Consider the following 26,954-nt stretch of genomic DNA (forward strand, 5'->3'; position numbering starts at 1 on the left):
TATGGCTGAAAGAAGAAAGAGAGACTTGTGGAGAAATCCAGTTGGAGGCTTATAGTAGTTCCTCCCAAAGGGATGAGGGCCTGGCTGATTGGTACTCCCAGCAGACTCTTCACAACAGTCAGAACCATATTTGCAACTCCATATGGGGTTCTTGGGTAAGTCTTTACATTTACTCATTTATTTTTTCTCATCTTTTATTTTTTTTTTTTTTTTTTTTTTTTTTTTTTTTTTTACTACCATTTTATTTTTATGTTGCTTTTTTTTCTTTATATATTCTTTATTTCCATTAGCATGAGGGGAGGGAACCACCTACCTTGGCCCTGTATGGACCCGAACATGTTCGGTTATGGTATAAGATACTTCCTCGTAGAGTGAAGGAGATGGTCGACTCCTCCTGCTTGAAACGATTAGCTTTTATAGAGACCCAAAATTTCAATCCAGCACTGGTAGGGGCCTTGATGGAGCGGTGGTGGCCGAGTACTCACTCATTTCATCTTCTTGTCGGTAAGATTACCATCATGCCTCTGTGATTTTATGCCTTGACGGGGGTTCCATTTGGGGGTAGACCCATGACCCTTCCCGACACTCTGACAGCCAGGGAGTTTGAGGGCCTGACAGGTATCACCATTGTGGCTGATCAAACACACATTCGTCTTGGGGATATCAGTGCACGATGGTGGAGAACTAGCCTGTGGGTAAACCCCGGCAACATGGCACAGGTGACCTGTGCCTTTTTGTTGTTTGTTGGGGGTCAGTGTCTTTTTAGTGACCTCCGAAGGGGAGTAGACATTGGCTCGGTGTTCTTTTTTCGGGATCTTCAGGAAGTAGATTCCTGGGACTAGGGTGGGGCCGCCTATGCATACCTCTTGCAGACCCTAGACCTGTTGTCATATGGGGACAGAGGTCTCAAGGGAGTGGGCTACATCCTTCAGGTAATTTTTTATCCTTGTACCTGTTTCCTTTCATTCATTTGGATTGCACTTCCTTACTTTGATCTTTTAAAACAGCCTTGGTGCGTTGAGCACCTGGAGATTATAGCTCCCAAACTGAGGGATCCTCATGCATTTTTCTTCCCCATAGCCACAAGGTGGGGAGAGAATCAAGTGCTTAGGGTCCGACGCCATCCTCCGGGGACCACTGCTCATTCTCTTCTGAACGGTCTTACTGAGGTATGCCATATTTGACACTGAACTTCCTTTCGTCCTGTGTTGTACTTGCTTTTCCTTGGATTTGCATGCCACTTGGAGGCCAGTCTCTCGTATTTTCAAACTCTGACCAAATTGTCGTGACAGATGCTTATTTGAGAATCGGGTCCTGTTCTAAGGCATATGGGGCTATGTCTGGTACTTGGGAGAGAGAGTCATTCCCCAGTGGTCTGATCTCCAATCACCTCTCTCTCCCTGTCTTCCTCCACCTACTATGCATTGCCCAAAGATCATCCCTGCAGATGAGATTGAGAGTTTGGCAGATGGAGTATAGGATGAATCATTTCTCGACCGGGATAGGGACTACAAAGCCTTCCTGGAGGAGGAGACAGTATGCACCCCTCTTGGTTTTGATGGTCCAGTGGTATGTTGCCCTTTCTTGAGTATTTCCTTCATGCTTCAACTTCCTTTTGTTTTGGTCTTGATTGATGTTCTTTCAGGGGAGAACACAACGTGTAGACCCTTCTACTGTTCAGTCGCATGTCAGTGATGTTGATTCTTCGCAAGCTGGACCCTCTACTAGTGCTAGTGGGTCTCTTAGAGTAGCCAACATCCCCTTTTGTGGCTTTCCTGCTTGGTGCTATCCCAATGTGGCTAACCCAGCCTCCCTCATCTTCTGGAGCAAAGCACAGATGTAGATGCTTCCCTCATCTTCTGATCATCCTTTAATTGACTCTTGACTTCCTTTGGATGATATGCTCTTTCTCAAGTGTCTCCGGAGGTTTATTCTGAGATCAGGAGGATGCATTATGGCTTGTGCGAGATGATTGTTGCCAAGGTATTCTCACTTTCCTCTTTCTTTTGCCCTCTTCTTTCATTATTCTTCTTCTTGATCCTATCCTGTATTCCTTAGGATGGAAGGATCGTCGCCTTGGAGAGCCAAGTCAGTTCCTACGAGTAGGAAATTGAACAGCAGGGTGCACTAATTCAGGATATGACACAGAGGCTAGAGCAAAATGGACTAGTATCCGCGGGTTCCCCGGTACTCCATGGTGGTGACTCAGAGTATGGTTTAGATGATGACTTTACTCCTTAGGGATTAGTTCCTGCAAGTGTAAACACATGTATATATTTTCTTTTTCTTTTTCCCTCTCCCTTTTAGTATAGATTCCATGTTGATCATCTCTTCAATGAACATTACATATCTACCTCATATATAGCTGGTATAGGCATCATCTTGTAATACAATGAAACATACAATGTCACACTGCAAGAGTACCTATTGGGTCTTGGGAGTAGGGACTAATAACTATCATAGAGAATCTTGTTACTTTTGATGGTAGTCCATGTGCAAGATTCTCAAATGATCCAATTCCATACATATAATATGAATGTTTACATTTTTATTTTAAAATCACATTATGAAAGATATACAACATAATAGCTTTATGAATAAAATGGTAATAAATTTCTTCCTAGTTCATGATATAAAAGAAGGACCTATCATATCCCACTTTATAAAGTTTTTTTCTTTTCGGGAATAACTTTACGAAGATTCTATTCACAATAAAGATTGTAAACATTCTGATAAATATTTATATAAATATATATATATATATATATATATATAAAAGTCTCCTTCCTATACTCACACTCGCCAATATGGTTTCCTTGAATAATATAGAAAACCGATATACACTTTTGATATAATTTGATGACAACGAAAAGAAAAAAGGGGTAAAAAATATAATCCAGTCCCTATAAATTAAAATTTGAAAACCATTAGAAGATGCAAACTTTTTTAGTTGGTTGGTATTTGTATGTTTGTATCATAATCGTAAGGTGCAGAACCTACTTTCAACTCGGTTTCAAGTACATGGCAATATATGGGACGAAAGACACTAACCCATCTCACTTCTAAGACTTGAACCCACTACAAGAAGGGAAAGTGGCTGCTTCTGTAGAACTTAATTTGCTTAAATTCTGTAAATAAGTAACCCATGCTTTCACAAATCGGAATCAGATCGGCCAAATCGTCTGATTCACACTGGAATTGGTATTGACTGATTTGGCCAATTCACACTGATTCCAGCTGATTTCTGAAAGTTTTGGCTGATTCAGTTACAGATTCCGAGTTTTGAAACCCTGGCCTTACCATGGAAACCTGAAACTGAATCACTTTGGTCATGGCTTAAGCACATTGAAGAGCAAACCAATTGGATAATGTATCACAATCAGGTATAGATGACTCAGTTAGGGATCTATATCCTTCATAATCCCAATGAAGTATGTTTTTCTACGCGTATTCCAGCTCGCAAGGATAGTGCTTTCCATATGAGCTCTCCAGTCTCCAGAGACATGGATGACATACCAATACTGAACCATGAACTCAAAAACCTTAGCAATAACGGAAACAAGTTCCATGGCCACCCTTCAAAGTGTCTTATAGTCGAAGATCAACCACTGTTGCAGTTCATTTATATTTCCCCATCGTTCATCTATATAGACTGTTTTCCAACATGGATTACATCCCAGATTGCCTGTGCCTCGGATATGATGGCAGAACCCAAGTTGAGACTGATGTAGGTCACTGGATATTGATGTTAAGTCTGTTCCAACAGCCAAAGACATATTACTGATGTAACACAAATCAAGACTCAGACTGAACACAACAACTCTGCTACGAACTGAATTTGATTACATTGGTTAGAACAGATTGGAGACATAAAATCCATGTAACCAGACTACATTTAATTGGGTTCTCATCTTTTAGATTGATTTTTTCTCATAGGAACATTGTTTTGGTAGCTTGTAGTTCAGCATCCTATGCTTGGTCCTTCAAGGACAACTTCCATTGGACAGGTGTTTTTTGTCCCACAATGTATTTACTTCAAATTGGATCTAAGAAGCAAAAACCCTGCAAATGGAACCATTTAAATCATTCAAAGGCCATGTAGTTGTTCTAAAGAAATCAAACCATGATTGAATGAGCTTAAATGCAAAATAACCCTATTTTACTACAGGCCCAGTAATGTACAAACGAAGGCTGCGTTTGGTATGCATTCCCATTCTGAGATTGTAGAATGCATTCTTGACTAAGAATGAAAACACTATTTGGATTCATATTTGGCAAAAACACATTATTGATTTTAGGATGTTCAGGCATTCATCAAACACCTCATGGGTGTCTAAAAATTTCTTTATTAAAGAATTAAACTAATCTTCAGCCAAAAAAAAATCCCAATTCCAAAGGCTTTCACCAACAAGATCACCACCATCAACAGCAGCAGCACGGCACCATCAAAACGTAAAGAACAATACATAGCCAATGTTAGCATGGCAAAACGGCTTCATGAATTGATTGGCTTTCGTTTCTTTCTTGTTTCCTCTCTTTCATGATACTCTACTCCGAAGTCAGAACTGAGAGATCTTATCCAACTGTCTTCTGATTACGTGTCTCAGCCATCGTCGAGTTGGCCCAGGACGAAGTTTACACTGCCTAAGCCTTAGCAAGTATGGAGGACAGTGTTGAGTTGGTTTGTGGGTTTTTTTTTTTTTTTTTTTTTCTCAGATCTTCCTCCAGATCTCGAGGGGAACGCCTTCCATGGCTCAACTTCTCTTATGCGGCCTTCAACACCCTTTGCTTGCTTCCTCATCTTCGTCTCCATCTTTCAAGTCCTCGCCTGTCGTTGAACTCCAACTTTTAACCTAAGACTTGCCACCCACTGTTTCTCAGGTTTGATACAACGATGATCTCATTGTTGATGACCAGATCGATAAACAAACCCTTACTATGGGTATTGATTTTGTTACCTTTTCTCCATTTTTCATAGGAAATGAGAACGCATAATGGGCATTTTGACGCATTCCACAGCGAGGCCCATTCTCTAACCCATTCTACAAATTTGGAACAGGAACGCATACCAAACACTATTTCTGATGTTCCAAAATTCGTTCTAGCCCTCAAATGCATTCTAAGAATGCATACCAAACACAACCTAAGACTTTTGGTATTTATTCTCGGAATATATTTTGGGTTTAAAATGCATTCTAAAATGAGAAAATAGAGAAATAGCGGGTTTTAGAATGCGTTCTAGATCCAATATGCAAACCAAACACATCCTAAACTGTGAAATATATAATACATCTTCTATATCCCATTTTCATCCCCAGAGGATGCAAATGAGACCACCCAAATTTTGGAGACATTACATTATCACTTCAAATTAAGAATTGGAAAAAAAAAATATATCCCTTGGAAACAAAAGGAGTAAGATTGCCTCAACTCTGAGTAACACTGGATAGGCATGCTCTCCTTCACATTTTCTTACATTGGTGGAACTTTTATGAAAGATCTGCCTCGGTATCTTATGCTTCTACACAAAACAAAGCCATATGTTTTTATAATGGAGCAGGTAGTCTTATGAACATGTTTTGTTAGTTTTTATTTGTCAATGTCAGTTCTTCGCTAAGTAAATAACAATAGTAATTTTATTAAGAAAATTTTTGCTTTGACCTATAATTTTGAGAGGCAGAATGGAAATCAGTTCCCTAGACAGCCACCTTGAGTAGTAATTTGCATGTACACTATAGATTTTACAAGTTGAAGTATGGAGCAAACCTATTTCTTCAGCCACAATAGCTCAAAGCGGATGATTGAAGTGGATTCACTCCAAAAATACTTGAATTCTGTCACCCATTGTGTCATTAAAATCTAACAACACCTTACCTCCTGCTTCCTCAGCTGCATCATCTAACAATGCTTTTATGTTTACTCCTCCTAAAGCTGTAGGGGGGAGGGGGGAGGGGGGGGGTGGGAAGGGTGAGCATTTTGTGGTTACCAAAGGGAACTAATATGTAAGAAACTCCCACATGGATAGTTAAAGAGTACCTGGAACTATGTTTGTGATTCCTTCCAAGAAGCCAGCCTGTAAAAAGCAGTAGTATACCATGTAAGAGAAGGTAGCCAGAAATACGAGCTTTCCTCAAAGATACACATGCATTTGGAATCGATGACTACCAGATAAATATAAGTATTTCTGGATATTCAGTATGCACTGGTATATGAATCAAGCTACTGCTGTCGAAATTTCATTAGCATAGTAAGCATACATATGCACAAATATCTGTATCTTCATGTTCCTACTTGTGGATGCATCATGAATAAAATAAATTAGTATAAACCTTTTCTATTTTAGTTTGGTGGGGGTTGGTGGAGTGAGAAGGAAATTAGGGCATAGATCCTGGGACCCTAGGAGAGGGGTGAGAAAGAATGAAAGCACTAACAGTTAGGGGAACATGTTTTAAGTGAGTAACTCATTTATGAATGGTATCCAATAAGGTACAAAAGCTAGCAACAATGTCATGTCTAAACAGATATCAGCATTGAGATCTGAAGGCAAGGATGCATGATGACAAGAAGATGATGATGGAAGTGTAGGTGGCAACTGTGTATGATGTGGCCATGCAAATAAGCATTTTTTAATGCACTTGGCATTCACAACTAAAATGAATGTTGTGCAGCATTCCATCATATCTGTCACAAACCACATTTAAGACATGGATGTGTGGTTAGAGAAATTACAAAATGACTGATGCAGAACTGAAGCCATGGGCATCTTTTTAATGCACTAAGCACTCATGACTAAAATGAAAATTTTGTGCAGCATTCTATCATATCTGTCACAAGCCACATTTAAGACATCAATGTGTGGTTAGGGACCATGACTATGGGAAGAGCTCACTGGCAGCAAGCAGCTTCAAGCAACGAGCTCTTCGCGGTCTGGCTGCAGTGCGCCGGTTGGTTAAGCCGTGCGAAATGTTGAACGAGTTGGATAGGAAGTGTATAGCCAGCTTATAGACTGATTCGGGTGGAAATCTTTACTTTTCTAACACAGCTCAAATTTGTGCTAGATCTCAGATAACTGATGCAAAACTGAAGCCATGGTAAACAAACCATGTTTTCAATTAATTGGTGTGATTTTGGGTCCCATCAAGGAGATTTCCCAGCTAAACTAATCAGCCCAGTCAAAGGTCAAAACAATCAGATCAATTGCATTATTCAGCTCACAAAATCAGGCACAAAAAGGAGGGAGGGGGAGGCACACTGTTGGATGGTTTGAATGACCTCATCAGAGGTTGATTTGGTTTGAAGATGTAAGGGGTTCCACATAATCGATAGTACAGGTTATCATAAACAGTATTTTCAAATAGATAATATATAAACAAAATTTTGGCAACATCCTAAAGCTTTCAAACATTCATACATGCTAAAAAAATCGCAAGCCCCATTAAAGTTTAGAATAACTTACAGGAATCCTGACATCAAGTTTCTCAAATCTATCTCTTCCGATGATTTTGATTCTCAATGTGCGGGACCAAATCCCAGGAAATGGTCCCCTTGAACCATCTGCACCATAGGTACCGTACACATCAGGTGTTATCACTTCTACAACAGGATCCTGCAGACTTTGACCACTTTTCTCCGAATCATCCCGAATCCTCTGTTGCATATTGTACCTACTGCTGCTTCCTGGCGAATTAGCTATATTTGGAAGAATTAGAAGTATAATTTAACCACAATACGAAATATCACTCCAAATTGAAACTTGGACTTCGACTTGGTTGAGTAAATGAAACTTGACAACCTTATTGTAAGAAACTCAAAATCAACTTAAGCAGAAACCAAGGTAAACAACATCCAAAACATGGAGGTTGGAATCAATACTTTAAGAACACCTAGTCTGAGTTCTCCCAGCTCAATTCCAATTTGTTCAACAAGTTTTCCATTATTGACTTAGGCAATGGGTCAAAAATAATTGGTACACCTACCTCTCTGCAAAGACAGCCTTCCAACACTGGTAGCATACCGTTTCTCTTCTTCATAGTAGGCATTAAACCCTAAGGTTTCCTTGATTTCTTCAAAAGATGGCAAGCTTCCAGGGGGAGGGATTCGACCACCTTTAATGGCTCTAAGTGCATCCTGCAAATATTGAAGAAAGTTAATTTGTCATACGTACCAGAAAGAAGACTCTAAAAATCATCATTCATTCATTTTATTTGAAAGTCAACTTGAAGACACAGAAACAAACACTAGTTTCCACAAGGCTGGCTACTGAAGGTATGGGTGGGTGTATATGTGAAAGAGGAGACAACAACAATCTCAGTGGTCAAGTTTCAGCCCAAATCAAGCATGTGGGTCAAAATTGGGTTCAAAATTACAAGATGTTATGTTGTTACTTTGGGTCAAAAAAGTATAATGGAACTTATTTATGGTTTTTGCAACTTTCCACATGCTTTTGACCTACATGACATGCTCACAGCACTGACCTCAGGCTAAAATGTGATCATGAAATGGGTAGAGGATCGTCTCTCACAGGGACCACCCGTTTCTGTCACACACACACACACACACACACACACACACACACACACACACACACACACACAGATGTTGACCTGCATTGCCTGAATAGAGACCCCAATCAAGGACAGTGGATAAGCTACTATCTTAAATCCAGTTTCCTCTAATTCGATAGGATTTAGTATCGGTGTTTTACCCCCTCCTTCAAGCATATTACCCTGCAAATTAGAACAGAAGCTTTATTAATTGAGCCACATTTTCATTCCTACAATAGCTCCAACACCCCCATCTCCAAACCAGGCCACACACACACACACACACACAAGCGAAAGAAAGAAGCTAAGCCTGTATCTTGTACTTCATCTTAAAAGTGAGGCTAAAAAGGTCATACCCAGATAGCATTGCTTCTGGCTAGTAGTTCAAAAAACCAATTAGCCATTGCCTCTAATGTTTCAGATGGTTTACACGAATCTGACAATGTAATTAAATTCATGAATCGGACAATGTAATTAAATTCATCTGATCAGAATGACCTCTGGGCGCCCATTGATGAGAAGGTTCAGATCCCCTCCTCCCCCCCCCCCCGGTTGAACTATAGTCGTCACTGAGAGGAGGGTGAATCAATAAACCTTATTTTTTCCTTTCCACTCACACATGCTAATGTAGCAATCTCTGTTGGTAATTCATTGACACACATATACATTCGTATACACACCTAGCCTCTTGTCATAGGCACTTCCAAGTGTGCACACCCATCCTGCAACACACACGCATTCCAAAACCAATACAAGAAAAACAAGATAGCCACACTCATAACATAGAGATTTTTACGAGGTTCTGCAATATGCCTACATCGTCGGAGTAGTGCTTGTAAAGGCTTCGTATATGTTCAATACATTATTAATACTACACCTACAGCTGGGAGCACTCCCACCTAGGTTTACTTACCACAAAACTGAGAGGGCACAAATAGTGCCAATACGTGACAAGACCCACCCCCAATCAGATAATAAAAGTTGAGCTAATATTGATGCCCTACAACAACAACAAAGCTTAGCCTAATCCCAACTAAATGGGGTCGGCTACATGGAACCACAAGTATTTAAAAGAAAAAAAAAAAAAAAACTCTTTGGGGAATCCCACTCACGAACCACTTGCAACTCGAATCCTAGCCTTCCAGGCAGCTCTGTTAGATGTCACACTTGTGTGAAGACTTAACTTTTGCATGTCTCTACTAATTAACTCATCGATGGTCAATTTAGGCCTGCCCCTAGCCCTTTTAGTTCCATTCATCTGCATCCGGTCACTCCTCTGTAATAGGGCATCCAAGGGCCTCTTTTGGACATGCCCAAACCATCGTAACCGACATTCTCTGAGCTTATCCTGAATTGGGGCAACTCCCAAGTCTGATCTAACCTAGTCATTTTTTATTCTATCTCTCAGGGTTGTGCCGCACATCCATCTCAACATCCTCATCTCAGCCACACTCAACTTATCAATGTTACGCTTCTTGACTGCCCAATATTCTGCACCATACATCATAGCTGGTCTTATGGCTGTCCTGTAGAATTTTCCTTTAAGCTTTAGAGGAATACGTTGATCACATAATACTCCAGATGCCCCTCTCCATTTCATCCATCCTACTTTAATTCTGTGGGAAATATCATCATCAATCTCACATTTGTTTAACATAGAGCCCAGATACCTGAAATAGTCACTTTGCGGGATCTCTCTCCCCTCAATTTTCACTTCCTTGCTATCAATCCTCGATCTATTGAAGTTACACCTCATATATTCCGTCTTCGTTCTACATATCTTGAGACCTCTCGATTCCAAAGTATATTGCCATAGTTCCAACTTATCATTAATCTTTGTCACTGTTTCACCGACCAAAACAATATCATCTGCAAAAAGCATACACCACGGGACCTCTCCTTGAATATTCTTGGTTAAATCATCCATGACAAGTGTAAATAGGTAGGGGCTTAATGCGGATCCTTGATGTAACCCGATGTTAATTGGGAACTCAGCACCTTGACCTCCCACAGATCTCACACTAGTCACCACATCTCTATACATGTCTTTAATAATATCCACGTATCTACTTGACAATTCTTTCTTCTCTAAAACCTACCAGATTAAATCTCTGGGAACCCTGTCATAGGCCTTTTCCAAGTCAATGAAGACCATATGAAGATCCCTCTTATAGGTTCTGGCTTTTTCCATAAGCCTCCTAAGTAGGTAGATCGCTTCTGTAGTGGATCTTCCAGGCATGAAACCGAATTGGTTCTCAAAGATATAGGTTTCTCTTCTTAGGCCAGCTTCTATTACCTTCTCCCAAAGTTTCATAGTATGACTCATAAGTTTTATGCCTCTATAGTTGTTGCAGCTCCGAATATCGCCTTTATTTTTGTAAATTGAAACGATAGTGCTTCTCCTCCATTCATCAGGCATCTTTTCCGTGTTCATAATCTTGTTTTTTAGTGAAAAGTGTGTTAGCAATAAATAGATCATAGGCGGTTGCAAAGTCCAGAATTAAGGTTCCCTCCTCATTTCTCTCCCCAACTCCAAAGCCTCCGTGCACCTCTACGTAATCTCTCTTATCCTTCCCAATGTGTCCGTTCAGATCATCTCCCATAATAATTTTTTCATCCGGTCTAAAACTATGCATCAATTCATCCATGTGTTCCCAAAATTGTAACTTGCAACTCTCATCCAATCCTGCTTGCGGAGCATAAACGCTAATAATGTTGACCACTTTTTTATCTAACACCAACTTTAAGGATATGAACCTATCCCCGACTCTTTTAACATCTACCACATCGTTTTTCAAGTCTTTATCCACCACTATGCCAACTCCACCCCTTCCACCTAGGTCTCCCAAATACCAAAGTTTAAAGTCATCCAACATCTTAGCTTTCACCCCTTTCCATCTTGTCTCTTGGATACATGCAATGTTAATCCTTCTCCTCCTCATGACATCTATCAATTCCAAACTCTGGCCAGTTAGTGAACCAATGTTCCAGGAAGCACATCGAATCCTCCTTTTATTATCACCATTCTGAACACACTCTTGAACATGATGCAAAGTAGATTGATATCGTGTGTCGTTTGTGTGGGATGCCCTGACAACAGGAAAAAAAGACAGGACACAGAAAGGAGTAAAATGCGATCAAAAAATACGGGGATCCATGCAGAGGGTGGATTGATGCCCTACAATGAAGCTTAAACTAGCATAGGTTCAACAGTGCATGCCTATGTCTAGCAAAGTAAAAGAATACAAAGACAATAAACTGAGACAATTATAAGAGTAAAAAAAAAAGGCTTACAACCCTTTGTCTGTGATGAATCTGGTAGCCTAAAAACAATCTGAGATCCTCCACTAGTCACTGGAACTTTTGACTCCACCTTTACTAGAAAACATAGGCTTGGGGGGAACCACAACCTCTTCTCTTTCTCCCTTTTTCTTCTTTCTTATTGTTGCTTTAATGCTTGGCCATTAACTCACGACAACCAGCTCCAACATCTATTAATGGAGTACTAAACACTCAGTTGAAGTAGATACACTCATTCAAAGCATTGATCTTCTCTCCTAATTTCCGTGGCTGTTTCTCAAGCTTCTTTGTTCTTTCTTGTAGCAGGTGTGTAGTGCTCGAGCAAAGGAGGAAGCAGCACTTAGAACCATATCAGAGTCTAAAAACCCGAGTCCTAAGTGATTCTTTTTGGATTGAAAGGCTAAGACTTCATGGTTCTTATGGACCTAACCCATTGAAATTCCATCCAGTAAAACGGAAGAATTATCGGTTCAAGGACGCAAGGTGACCTGGCATTTTCAGGGTAAGAAGGGGTAGAGAAAATGCCTCGAGCCAATGTCCGAGTATCATGCGCTACGGCGCTGAAGTAACCCATACCATACTCCCAAGAAAAGCTTGCCTTTCGAAATGAAACTCTATTTTTTAATTGTCCAGCTATATATTCTGCAAGAATATTAGGTTGTCCACAAGGTCTTGCAATTCTTTTGTGGTTGGAGAGATATGGAGATATGAAAATCAGCCTCTAAAATTATAAGAAATTGAATCTTTTAGAATTCTCCCGTTCTCCTGCGCAACACCATAAAATGGGGCTGATCTTATCCCCTGGATCAAATGCACAAAATGGAGGGCAAAATCTAGAACATCTAATTTGGTCAAAGGCTTAAGCATAGAACACTGGAATCAGATGGATATTAGGCCATTGGATGGGCATCAATCTGATGGTCTACATCACCTTTAAAAGGGTGGAAGCCACCTTTCGAGCCATCATTGGCTCATAACAGATTATAGAATCTCACGCCTTGGATATTAAAATGACCAAATGGCTATGATTTGCTCCAAAAAGAAACATTGAATGCTTCGAAAATGACATTTGTTCTCTTCTTTTGAGAGGATATGGCATGATCCGGTGAGACGCGTTGTAGCCATGCGGCCCCTTTAGACCAATAACAAACCAGACTCTGTAATCTTCTTCGATATAGCCAATTTTGGGATTTAACACATCCAACCCTTGTTGAACCTTTAACTTCCCGAGAGCACAATTAATGGCATTTTAAACAGCCTCTAAGGAGCATTATGTCCAACACCTTGCACACACTTCAATACTCAGATAGTTTTCTTTAAACTTCAAAACTCAAGCATCCCATGGCCGATTCCCATGCTCTTGGCTGCTGGCCCTCAAGTGACCTCCATGCGCATGCCTCCCTTCCTCCTGGCCAAGCCTTGCTGCTGAATCAACACATGGTTGAGGCACTTTGGCATAGCCATATGGCCTTATGGTCGTGGCCTTGTGACCCACATGTAAAGCCAGACTTGCTGGCTGAAACCCAAGGTCGTGGCTGCCCCCTTTGCTGCACTGGGATGTTGTGCTGCATGGCCAGCCTTTACTGGCTGGTAGCGTGGCCCAGTGGCCTATGCCGCGCCATGCTACTTCATTGTGCTGGCTGCCATGTCAACCTACTTTGCCACCTCATCTGCCATATCATTTGACAACCATGAGCTTGCACCCTCAACATTCAACTGCCATTTGGCACAGTGCTACTACACCAAATATGAAGTTCAAGTCGCCACCTCAATATGCGTGACAAATCATACTTGGAGTGATTGTATGAAAATGAACATAACTCACTCATCTGGACTCGGATCAAGACGATTCCAGATGCATTGAATTCATGACTCAAAGTTCTACAATTTTTCACAAGAACCCATCCACTGAAACGGCCATTGAAAATGATCAAAATGCCCTTAAACATGCATTTTGCTCAAATTGTCACAATAAAACATATTTCGTCACACCGAACACTGCCGGCAAATCCACATCACTAATACAGCCTTTGCCACTGACTCTGATCACTGTCATGTCACCAAGTTGACTACACATTGCCACATCATCACATCTGGCCACCTTATCACTGACACGTGGCCAAGGTTCCTAACAATGACAGATTATATGCTACACATCCCCAAAAAAAAGTCAAGTATCACAGAGACTTAAACATTAATTCAGGCCTAGTACTACAGTAGCAGCATCCCATATTCTAGAAGATGTTGAGATTTTAGCCGCTCGCTTCCATGGCTATGACTTAAATTGCGAAGAAGAGGACATAAGAGTTAATGCGGTCACATCTTGAAAATATACCCTCTTTTTTTCTGGTTATAGGCTTTTAATTTTACCAGGTTTACTTGAATGGGCACAACAAAAATCTTTCGTCAAGAAGGGTATCCAAGATTGATGTTTTAATTAACTAGTCTAGCTGTTGTGAGGCACTATCCAAGTAATGTCTTGTAGGCCAAGCAGGAGTCATAGGTTAGTCTTATATTTTTTTGGTTTCTATTTAGATTAATAATAGTTTTCCTAAGAGACCTAGTTTAAATAACCTTTTTTATTTTCTGTTGGTTTTATCTATTAGCAACAAATCCCCTAATCAATTGGGTGAAAGAATAATGTCAGGATCAAGCACTGACCAGTCATCTAGGGCTTGCATGATAGCCATTCTGTTTCTGGCCCATATTTTTTAGCAAAAACATGTGTTTGATAAAGTGTAGTAATTTCTACTTTTGGGCTAGAAAAAAAAAAATAGAAATGCATTTTGTTAAGTGCATATTAATTTTTGTGTATGGAACTTATATAAATTTACAAAATATCATTCAATACCCAAAATTTTGGCATATGCGGTGGTAGTGGTGGTGGTGGAGGTGGTGGCGGTAGCGGGGGCGGTGGAGGTGGAGGTGGAGGTGGAGGTGGAGGTGGAGGCGGAGGTGGAGGTGGAGGAGGTGGTGGTTGCAATGGTGGCGGTGGCGGTGGGGGTGGCCGTGGTGGTGGGGGTGTTGGCGGTGAAGGAGGTGGTGGGGTGGTGGTTGAAGTTGTGAAGTTGTATTGGAGGTCTTTTATTTTTAATATCAAATTAACCGTTTGCTCATTAAAGAGCAACCCCCTATTTCTCCCTCATAGTTCTGGAATAGAGAAGTTACTAAAAGATGCTTCTTTTTTTTCAATTTCCGAACAATTTGATCCTGGTTCATTCCCTAGGAACAAAAAAATGAGCCAGCGTTGGCAAATGGAGAAACAAAATGTTTATCATGCAAGACCCTAAAAGACCCCGGCTTGGAGAGAAGGCACTGCATTATTTTCTTATACTAGCCCCCCTAGCACCGCAGAAACTGTCGAGCCGAGGTCTGGTGTAACACCCTGAAATCTGAGGTAACTGAGTCCAAGGATATGGCCCAGCTCATAATATAAAGTAGGCTGCTCTACTATGAATTGAATGTTTAAAAAAAAATGTTTTTTGTGTGGGGCCCACCTCTCTGTAGGCCAACTCATCATGTCTACCCCATGCATAGGGGTCTATTTGCTGAGTGTAACCCATGTTTAAGGTTTGCATTCGGTGGGTTCCATTAATGAGAAATTAATTTTAATTAGTTCTAGTTGTAAGTTTCTAAAAATCAATTTTTAGAAGTAGTTTTTAAGAATTACTTTTTAGGAATTAAGTACTTCAACCAAACAGGCCCTAGTGTATTATGTTTCAACCACTATAAATAAATTCCATCCTCCCATTTATTTCATTTCAGCCTTTCACAAGCTGAAAACGTTGGGGAGAGAAGAGGAAAAGAAGAAGAAGAAGAAGAAGAAGAAGGTTGTACATGGGCTGTTGTACCCACTGCTGTCAGCAAAATCAAGGTAAGGACTTGCTCTTTAATGGCTGTACAGTAGGGTAGCCTATTGGGGTTTAGGGTTTCAGTGGTGTAGGGACTGCAATTGAGTCCCTATGAGCTGAATTTAGAACCCAGTGAGTAAATCCCCAATTTCAGGAAAGGTTATGGGACTCAATTTGCATAAAACCCATCTCTGTAAACCCTAGGACAAAGGGCTCTTAGGTTTTATAAGTAAATAATACAAATTGGAACCCAATAGAGGCTGTATAAGAATAGAAATTCTACAATAAGCAAGGGCAGAATTTTAATTGTTCTAGAATTGGAATTTTGGGATGAGTTGGATATGATTCTCTTCCCAGATTTCAGTTGCTGGATTAAATTGATAGTAGCAGGCAATTTGAGGGGCTGAATTGATTATTATAGTCTTAATTAGAAGGTTAATTCTAAGGGGAAAATCTCAATTCTGCAGAATTTACAGACTCTAGGTTTAAATTCTGAAGTTTTCTGCAAAATTGAATATATCAACCCTAGGTTTAGCTAATTAAATCCCAAAGATGGGTCAAATTGAAGTCTAACCCCATCTTCAGACCTAGTATCCATGACCAGAACCATTGACTGAGGAATTAAACCCAAATCTGGGTTTGGATATACAGAACAGCAAAGGGCAGAATCGAATTCTGCAGAAAGGAGGGAACTGGTAGGTTCGACCGGCCAGCCAACCCGCCAGTTGGGATGATTTTAGGTCTGATCAGCCTCAATTTTTCTACTGATACCCTACCCCCTAGTGGGTCATGCTACACCTTACGTAATTTTATTTTTATTTGGCCCTACAAGGTGGGTCAATTTGGGGCATCATCGAGGCTTGGGAAGTAGGGACTGTCTAGGGATTAGTGAGGGCTTGTACAAGTTTAGTATGAAACTTGTACGGAGAGGTATGCTAGGTGTTACTGATCAGTTCTCCCTACCTTTTTACCAAATTAACCCTATGGGTACGGGTAGCTCAGGGGCTTTTCAGAGACTCTAAATTAGGTTAGTATATGGGTTGTTGGGAGTTGTTTTGGGTTCAACAATAAACCTGTATATAGTCATACTAGGTGTTATAAATATTTAACATGATGGTACACAATTTACATAGGAACCTAAGATACTTGGCAAGGATACGCGCGGACGGGAACTCAACGAAAAGACATCAGATTCGGGTATCAAGGTGAGTGGGTGTTTGATTTCTTTTACGAAGTGTTTTGATATTGTCATTCATGCATGCTCATGTGAAATGTGATGAATGCTATGTTATGGATTTATTTTATATAAAAAATATATAAATTTCACATGTTGCATGATTTTACCGACTGTGATGTGATGTGATGTGATTCGAGGTTTTGTGGATGTGTAGCATGATAGCTGTGTGATGATGGTTGTAACATTGTCGATCTGAGGCACGGTGTGGCTGAGGTTCTTTCTGGTATCGTGGGGCTCAGAGGTTAGTATTACAGCTGTAATCACGGATGTGTGATTGGATGATATGGATGTTATGGATGATATGGATGTTATGGATGCATGTAGATGCATATGGCTAGGATCACATCCCAGTGCTATAACCCCATGCCAATAGGGGTAAGGTATTGGCTAATCCCACTCAATGGTAGGTCATGGAGGACTATTATGCCAAGGTACGACGTACTGTATCCTTAAGGGGGCACAGCATGGTATGACGTACTGTATGTATGACTGTCGGACAACATGGGGGGCCCAATGACGGTACAGGATTCCAGGACCATGGCTGTTAGGGGTTACTATTTAGGGGTTAGCTGGGGGACCGAGGTTCTTTTCAGGACTGGCCAACTCCTACTTGCAGCTAGCTTACATCTCTGAAACCCGACGTACTGGGAAGGGGATGCCACCTATGCTGCTTATAGCACTTATACCCATACATACTAAGACTTAGTAATTAGAATAGATATTTATAATTAAAATGGATCATGTGACTGTGCATATGTGATTTGACTGAGAGAGTGTGTTGGTTTCATGTTGTTGTGTGTGCTTGTATGCTCAGCCCTCACTGGGCTTGTGAAGCTCACCCCTCATTGATTACTATTTTTAGATGGTGGAACCGGTGTTGAGGCAAGATTGGATTTCAGCGGCGGTTGTGAGGCTTGTGTCTACAAGACACCAGATTGCTGATTGATTTCACTACTGTTATTCAGTAATTTCTTTTGATGTATATATTGAAATGTAAGAGGTAAATATTAAACTTGTGGGCTGTTGACAAATGAATTTTGTATGTTGTAATTTATCACTTTAGTAAATCACCAGTGATATTTGTATGATTTATTAACGTACTCTGATTTTAGAGTGAGATCTTGGTGGCATTTGTGAAATTAAGGTACTGCTTCTGTGATCCTGGAGGATTAGGTTGACTGGATGTGGGTGTCTAGTGCCGCATACCTTAGCCAGTTAGTGGCAAGGTGTGACTGAATGGTATCAGAGCGGGAAGCTCTACTTCAATCCACAAATGCACAAGATCTGAGGATATACTGGTGATGATTAGGTTAAATTTAAAAACTTCAAGATAAGTGCATAAATTTTAGTACACACCATAGGAGACTAGCCTAGGTGCAAAAGCCATTCACTGACAATAATTTAAAGAGCATAAGTTTTATACATAGTTCATAGTTCGACAAGTAAAATGTAACAAGATACGAACAATTGGAATTAAATAAGTATAACTACATTACAAGTTAGGGTTTGGGAATTAGATTAGTGTCGGTTGGTGTCATCTGCCAGTGGATTAAGCAGATGAATCTCTTCTACCATTAATTTTCCATTACCATTGTGTATGAGTTACATGATTGCGTTGACCATATGATATGCATTAATCATTTGGGAGATTAATGGGTCTGTTCATTACAAAATACATTTCCCAAATGTCGAAGTGTACCTATCCCCAAGATGACCCACAACTGGGGAAGTACAGTTGCACCCGAAGGAAAAATCCTAACCCTTTACATGAATTTGAACATGAGGGTGAAGATGAGATACCAACTGCATCACCTATGCCACCTCCTGTACCACCAGTGATAACAACTCAGGATGTCGTTGCCATAGTCGGTGGTGTGTTGCAAAGCCTTCAGCAACAACAAAGAGAAGTCCAGCAACAGCATAGGGATATGATGATTGAGATAACTACAACTATCCGTTCTAAGGAGACACCTGTGGTACAACCCCTTGTGTATTCTACATCATCTACTCCTACTCCTACACCACCTATTACACCAGGAGTTCCGGTTACTGCATAACCAGCCACTGGTCAGTCATCTCAGGTAGTACCAGTACTAGTGACCCCCCTGGGCAGCATACACAAGAAACTCAGCCAGTTGCACCAGTGTGGATAGATCAGTCCAAGTCAATAGAGAAATTTTAAAAGTACCGACCCCCTTATTTCAGTGGAATGACTCAAGACCCATTAGCACCAGCTAAATGGATTGAAGGAGTGGAAGAGGTATTTATAATACTAGATTGCACTGATGAACATAAGATAATTTCTGCTACTTAATAGTTGCAGAATGAAGCCTATGCATGGTGGAAAGCCCCAAAGCCCATATTGACAACTACTCATCCTAATCCTACTTGGGTGCAATTTGTTGAGGCTTTTTATAGGAACTACTTCCCAAAGAGTGTGAGAGACAGAAAGGAGGCAGAGTTCATGGCTCTAACTCAAGGGCCAAGATCTTCTCGAATATCAGCAGAAGTTTGAAGAGTTGTACTATTTTGCACTAGAGCATGTGAAATCAGATAGAGCCAAGGCCAAGAAATTTGAAAAGGGTCTAAGGCCGGGGATTGGTGCATTATTAGTGGCACACCAGTTGCAGACCTATGCAGAGGTGGTTCAAACAGCTAAGGTTATAGAGGAAAAACAGAGAGATAATTATCAAGCTCAAGCAGTAAGGAGAATAAACACACCATTTGGTGGCAGAGATTTCACCAAGGTAATCAGAGGACCCTACATTAATCCGACTACACCCTAGTTCAGCAGACCAGAAGTTGGCCAAGTATCACAACAGCCTAGGCCACAGTAGTGATACCTCAAAAAACGGGTTCACCTCAGTGCTTTCGATGTAATCAGTTTGGGCATATGGCTAGATCATGTCCCCAGAAGAAGCGGTGTTTTGTGTGTAACCAGCTTGGGCATATGGCCAAGAATTTCTCTCAGACGATGTCAAAAGACTCAAATATGAATCCCTCAACATCAAATACTAGTCATCCAGGTTAGATGCAACAAGGTATCGAAATCCAAGAAGGGGCATTCGCAAATGACAGCGGAAGAGGCCAAGGCTACCTCTTAGGTAGTCACAGGTACGCTGTTGACATTGATGAAATCCTCATATGCATTTGCGTACATGGTATATCTTATTTATTTAATAATCTCATGTGCATTATTGGAACTTGATACCTTCCATTTGTTGTATCTTCATTCCCTGCTGTCAAGATACATAAAAGCTAAAGAATCTGGCACACAAATTGGTAACCAGTATCCTACTAGTGGGATATGAGTTACCATGTTCCACCCACGCATTTGGACGGGACTTGATGACTCAATAAGTTAGATACGAACGAGTTTGATGATTGTGTTGAACATGGAGTGGCTACCAGCCTACAAAGCTCATTTGCGGTGTGTGGACTTACTACCCAAGAAAGTAAGGTGAAGTAGACAAAAAGGGTGATGATATAGGCACCTTAACTGAAGGAGATGTTAGGCAAGGGTTGCGAAGCATACCTAGACTTCGTAATGCCCTAAATATGAAATTTGCACCGTGTGCGAAAATTTTTGGAAAAAGAATAGAGTGGTGTCAATATTAGGAAAAATAATCTCATACAATGATTTCAGACACGATCCTTTGCTTCACTGCCTGTCCTCGAGTCATGAAAGAGGGCAAAGATGAGTTCATCTGCAATTACCGTTGATCAGGAGTGGTATTCAACAGCAATCTCAGCCGTCAGTACGAAAAAGGCTGAATTGAGCTTTTTCCCTTAGAATTAAGACTATAATAATAAAATTCAGCCCCTCAAATTTCCCGATACTATCAATTTAATCTAGTAATTGAAATCTGGGAAGAGAATCATATCCAACTCATCCCAAAATTCCAATTCTAGAACAATTAAAATTCTGCCCTTGCTTATTGCAGAATTTCTATTCTTATACAACCTCTATTGGGTTCCAATTTGCATTATTTACTCATAAAACCTAAGAGCCCTTTGTCCTAGAGTTTATAGAGATGGATTTTATGCAAATTGAGTCCCATAACCTTTCCTAAAATTGGGGATTTACTCACTGGGTTCTGAATTCAGCTCATAGGGACTCAATTGCAGTCCCTAGACCACTGAAACCCTAAACCCTAACAGGCTACCCTACTATACAGCCATTAAAGAGCAAGTTCTTACCTTGATTCTACAGAAACAGCAGTAGGTACAGCAGCCCATGTACAGCGTTCTTCTTCTTCTTCTTCTTTTCTTCTTCTTTTCCTCTGCTCTCCCCAACGTTTTCAGCTTGTGAAAGGCTGAAATGAAATAAATGGGAGGATGAAATTTATTTATAGTAGTTAAAACATAATACACTAGAGCCGGTTTGGCTGAAGTACTTAATTCCTAAAAAGTAATTCTCGAAAACTACTTCTAAAAACTGATTTTTAGAAACTTATAACTAGAACTAATTAAAATTAATTTCTCATTAATGGAACCCACCAAATACCAACCTTAAACATGGGTTACACTCAGCAAATAGACCCCTATGCATGGGGTAGACGTGATGAGCTGGCCTACAGAGAGGTGGGCCCCACATAGAAAACCATTTTTCTTTTTTTTTCTTTTTTTTTTCACATTCAATTCATAGCAGAGCAACCTACTTCATATTATGAGCTTGGCCATACCCTTGGACTCAGTTACCTCAAATTTCAGGGTGTTACATCTGGGGTAGGACTTTGGGCACACCCTTCGTATAGTCGATTCATGCCCCAACAATCCCCCCCAAGCACGCCCCAGTACAGTCAAGAAACGTATCCTAGGGAGACTTGAAACCGTGATGTAAGCTCTGATACCAATTGTCAAGATGACCAATCATCTAAAAGACCGAGGTGGTAGAGAAGGTGTTACTTTATTTCCTTATATTGGCCCCCCTGGTGCCAAGGAAACTGTCGAGCCGAGGTTTGGGCAGGACTTTGGGCACGCCCTTTGTACAGTCGATTCAAGCCCCAACAACTACTATTTCAAGTTAGCGAAGTGATCGAGTGTGTGTCTCTCTCCTCCCCATCCAAAAGAAAAATGTTCCTCTCTATTCTCTCATGTCTCTCCCTACGATTCTCTTTTCTTCTCTATTTCTTCTTCTTTCTTAACCTCTGTTCAGGATAGGCAAAATATCTTCATTGAACTTCAAGTCAGATCTAATTCTATCATCTCTTTTCTCTATCTCCTTTTCCAGTTCCTTCTTCTCTCGCAAATTTTTAATCCTCTTCTCTTTCCTTTAGTTTACTATTCTCAATTACTATTCACAACATCAGAACAGTGCCATAGTTCACATTCTTTCTCTATTCTCTACTAGTCTTCCAGCCTTAATCCATCCTACCTATCCCATCACCTTTATTAAAGCACCCCTGAGAGTAGTTTTTGCAGGGGTGGCAACTTACCTAGCCGTTAGTTAAAAGGATCTGGAAAACTAAAGCACCCCGAAGAGTAGCTAGTTTTCTTTGGTAGTGACTTTGGATAATGCACCTTCTTTGGACAACTTATTGTCAAAAAGGCTGACATTTGGGAATAGGTGAAGTTTGTGGTAAAATGGAGGAAACAATGATGCGCATGTTCTTGAATTTTAATGTTGCTGGAATGAAGTCAGTTCTATTTGGGTATGTGAGAGGGATGAGGAGACGGATTTTGAATTGGCCGAGGAGTCCTTTTGGGAGGAAAGGGTTGGTTCAGTGGATTTTGTGTACATATGCCATTTTGTAGGACTTGTTGAAAGAAAGAAACAGAAGACTTTTGAAGACAACTAAAGATCTATGCCCAGATTTTTGTTGATACCGGATATTACCACTTTGCTTGGGCTCTTGCAACTAAAGAGTCTTTTAGTGGTTTTAGGGGGGAACTTGATCAGATATTCAGATCCATTTGTTCATAGACAAATGCCGAATGGGGAGTGATATCCCAATACAAGCGTAATACAACAGTGCAGATTTCAGCAGTTGTCATTATGCATGTGTTAGGGTAGAATTCCCTTGCATAGTGTAAATCAAGCCATCATAAGTAATTAGGGAAAATATATACTCGATCTGTAACATAGAACAACAGCAGGATTACTATCTCTAAGCATGCCAGCAGGCCACACATCATATCAATAATCAATTAGAACATCAAAACCCTCCTTTCATTCATTGTGCCAATGAACGATTTGGTCACCACTGAGGTCCTGCACTATTTGTCTTGATTCCAACGAAGTAATTAATGCATTAATGCGTGCAGGATGGACCTAAGGAAATTCAACAGTATGAATATCAACTATGAATACTCGAGCTTATCAATCAGTATGTTTGCAAGAAAAACTGCCTAGCACATTTGGTAAAGCTTGTGGTGCAGTAAGCCCATGCTCACCAGGAAGTCTTAGAATAGTTACCAAACAAAAAAATCAGTGTTTACCAATAACTGATGATTGTAGATCACTTAGTGATACTACTAATGTTAGTTAAATATTCATATTCACTAGGTTTAATTAAATATTAATATTCTCTAGGCCTCCAAAAGTCCAATTTCATTTTTATTTTTTTTGCACCAAAGTTCTTTCCTAGTATTTAAAAATGGCATGATTTTCATTTATAATCCAGCACTAGCCATACATCTTTGAGGGCATTTTAACCAAAAATTATTACCTGGTTTTGTATTATCATGTTCAACCATTAGGACCCATTTCTCCTTCACAGCCAAACTTCTGATTTTACTCATAGCACTCATAAGTAATTGGCAAGAGAATGGCAATACTAGCTTAAGTCTCCTCCAATAAACCATATGAAAGAGGGCTCAAGGTTCAGAAAAAGGGAACACTACGCTTATGCTCTGTGATGGGGACATCAAGGCGTACAGCCAAAGGAAGAAGAAGACCCAACCTTCTTTGTGGTTGGAGGATTAGAAGAAGGAAGAAGAAGAAATAAGAAGAATAAAGGAAGGCTTGATCCAGCCTTCCCAACGCTGGATCGAGTTCTCTCCTTCCAAAATTTGCCAAGATTGTGTGGCCCCCACCAAATCTGATAGTGCAGTAGTTTTATTTCCTAGGATTTTGTTTGTTTGAGTCTTTAAGTTAATTAGGAAACTAAGTAATTATCCTATTGATTTCTTTTTAGAAAGTTTCTTTGTTTATGAAATAGCATTCCTAGAATAATCTTTTCTTTTTAGTAATTAGTCTCTTATTTATGTAAGGCCATTGGCCACGGTTCTAATCAATGAATGTGAATTGAAAAACAGCCAAGAAGCAAACCCCCCACCCCTCTCACGATTCTCTCTCTCTTTCAATCTCGTCTTTCTCACTCTTTCTCGCCTTTTCTCTCTTTATTCTCTCGGTTCTCTCTTCTCTCTTCTCTCGCCTCCCTCTCTCTCTTCCAATTCCCTTTTACTGCTACTGTTTACTGTCTACTGTTGTTGAATGTTCTCTGCTGCTGCTGCTGTTTACTGTCTACTACTGTTGGATGTTCTCTGCTGCTGCTGTTAATCTCTGTTGATGCTGCTGTTATTCTCTGTTATTACTGCCGCACTATTGCAGTCTCTGTTTGCAACAACTGAAGGCCATACTACGTGGATAGATCATCACCCGGGCTACTGCTGATCTCCTTTCAATGAACGGATTACTGCTGGACACCATCTTCAAATCTGGGCTGTCTTCTTTATTCTCAGACCTGGGCAGCAGATAAGTATAGAATAAACCCTCCCATTCCCTCCATTATCCCCTCATTATTTAGTATGTTACTTCCATTAAAACCCACCCCCCCTTTTAGCCATTGTTTAACCTTTTATTTACCACATTGTTTGTCTTAAGTATTGCTGGTCTTCTTATTACTAGTATAACTGATCTTAGAGCATATAGCATGGGGTTTCTATCTACTTTTGATGCTTAATAAACTAGTGTTGTAACCTAATTTTGATTGCTGCCATGTTCCCTACCCCATGTTTCCCCTTGAAGCTTGAGTGAGTTTATGTGTTTTTCTTCCTAGATTATTATTGCTTTTTGCTACTTTGTCTATTAGTTTCATTCTATGTTGCATGTTAAATCTTATTTGCTAAGTTTCTTTTGTCCTATTTACCCAAATCCCTTGAGTTAACTCTACCTAGTTAGTTAAATCTTGTAGGAAACCTAGTCACCTAGGAACCCCCTACATCATCTTGGTATCAGAGCATGGTTTTGTCTAGGTTTAGGGTAATTAGGTACTGCTGTCCCTTGTTTACATGTCTTACCTTTCGAGGTCTAGTCTCCGTCGCCATCTGTCCATAGTCGAGTCAGAGCTAAGAGAGCGATACCATAGATTAGAGAACACCCTTTTCTTTCTTAAGTTGGCGGGACCAAATAACATTGGACGCTATTCCCTCCAAAAGCACATACTTGAGAGGGAGATTTTTGACCTCAGGATTGAAAGGGCTAATTACCTGTCTCAATTGGAGATTCTGAGTAGACCTTGAGTCTCTGGTGGCAACCGTACCTTGGCTGCCCATCTCCTTATGTCCACTCGTAGTGGTAGAGCATACCAGGATATGTCTGACCCTCCTAGCACCTCCACCCAATTTGAGCAACTGGCTGAATTCATGAAAGCCATTCAAGCCATATAGGAAACACAAGCTGTCCATCTCCAAGCCCTTACCAATAAGTTCGCTGTCCTCGAGACAAGTGCCCAAAACCTTAATGGACGGCAAGGCCGTAACACAACTGGCACTGAACCTAGGAGCAGAGGCCCTAACCCTGAGGAAGTAAACGAGAATAACCAGACTGATGGTTATGACCAGATAGGGGATAACTTCCAAGGCCTAGGGCGTGGTAGGGATCGGGGTAGGGGTCGAGGCCCACCGTCAAGATGCCAAACCCAATATGGAGATGATGAGGGTTATGAGCATCCTGATAGGGGCTTTAATGTCAGACGGATGATTAAGGTAGATTCCCCTACCTATGATGGTCAGATTGATACTAGAATCCTTTTGGATTGGATCAAGCAGATGGATAGGTACTTCGATTTCTACGATATACCAGAGGAAGTCCGCTACCGATTTGCTAAGTTCAAGCTTATTGGAGCTGCCCAGGACTACTGGACAGACCTAGAGTACCGGGAGGACCTCCTAGGACTTGAGCCAATCACCACCTGGGTAGAGATGCAAGAGCGGCTCAAGAGGGAATTTTTGCCTATCACTTATAGGCTCCAGTTGTTGAATGAAATGAATACCCTGAAGCAAGGAAAGTTGACTGTGACCGGATACATGAGCAAGTTCAATGAATTGAAAATTAGAAGCCGTATTCGGGAGGATGTTGAGCAGACACTATCCAAATTCCCTACAGGACTCAACTCTGAAATTCAGTCTCGTATGGCACCCCACCTGGTGCGAGACGTTCCACAAGCCTTTAGGATAGCCCTTGAGGTGGAATCCTCTATGAGAACTTATCCTCAGAGGAAGAGCTACTAAACTGAGGAGTCCCAATTTAGAAAACCACCCCAAAGCTCAACTAGATTCTCAAAACCCACTGCTGCACCACAGCGTCAATTTGACAACAAGGGTAAAGGAATTTTGGGAGAAGCACCCAAGAGTAATACACAACAACAGTGCTTCTAGTGTCGCGGGTTTGGTCACTTCTCCAGAGAGTGTCCTAATAGGAATCTTTATGTCGGAGAGCAGACCCCTGAAGAAGGTGACCAAGAGGGGTTTCAGGACCATGAGTATGAGGACCATAGACCTCATGAGACTATATCTGATGAGGACACCGAGGAGGCCGGTGACCTCAAGCTTGGTATTGTGCGTTGCATGGTCTCACAACCTAGGAGTAGCGATGATTGGCGACGAACTAATATTTTCATCACTTACATATGTCATCAGGGCAAGAATTGCTGCGTCGCCATAGACAACGAGAGTTGCATGAATGTGGTCGCCAAGAGCGTTGTTGCTCGAATGGGCCTCAAACCTGAACCCCACCCCAAGCCTTACAAGGTTGTCTGGGTTGATTAGTCCACCATTCCTGTTAATCTGAGGTGTTTA

The 26,954-nt window shown here is 40.8% G+C and overlaps 1 protein-coding gene across 6 annotated transcripts in view; it reads right to left on the minus strand.

Annotated features, from left to right (window-relative positions):
* Nucleotides 1–3,593: 3,593 nt before the first annotated feature.
* LOC122069084 (2,3-dimethylmalate lyase-like) overlaps nt 3,594–26,954 on the minus strand; it is a 61,081-nt gene continuing 37,720 nt past the window's right edge. The window contains exons 4-9 of one of the 6 annotated variants that reach the window (XM_042633030.1): nt 8,604–8,726; nt 7,977–8,127; nt 7,457–7,689; nt 6,037–6,073; nt 5,767–5,931; nt 3,594–4,062 (exon numbers count right to left, since the gene is read on the minus strand). In XM_042633030.1, coding sequence (XP_042488964.1) covers nt 5,813–5,931; nt 6,037–6,073; nt 7,457–7,689; nt 7,977–8,127; nt 8,604–8,726 — 663 coding nt within the window. In that variant the 3' untranslated portion in view covers nt 3,594–4,062; nt 5,767–5,812. Of the gene's footprint in view, nt 4,063–5,209; nt 5,522–5,618; nt 5,932–6,036; nt 6,074–7,456; nt 7,690–7,976; nt 8,128–8,603; nt 8,727–26,954 lie in introns of those variants that run through there. The other 5 variants (XM_042633029.1, XM_042633032.1, XM_042633028.1 and 2 more) reach the window with 5 other exon arrangements.

Source organism: Macadamia integrifolia, unplaced genomic scaffold, assembly GCF_013358625.1.
Source record: "Macadamia integrifolia cultivar HAES 741 unplaced genomic scaffold, SCU_Mint_v3 scaffold532, whole genome shotgun sequence".
Lineage (NCBI taxonomy): Eukaryota > Viridiplantae > Streptophyta > Magnoliopsida > Proteales > Proteaceae > Macadamia > Macadamia integrifolia.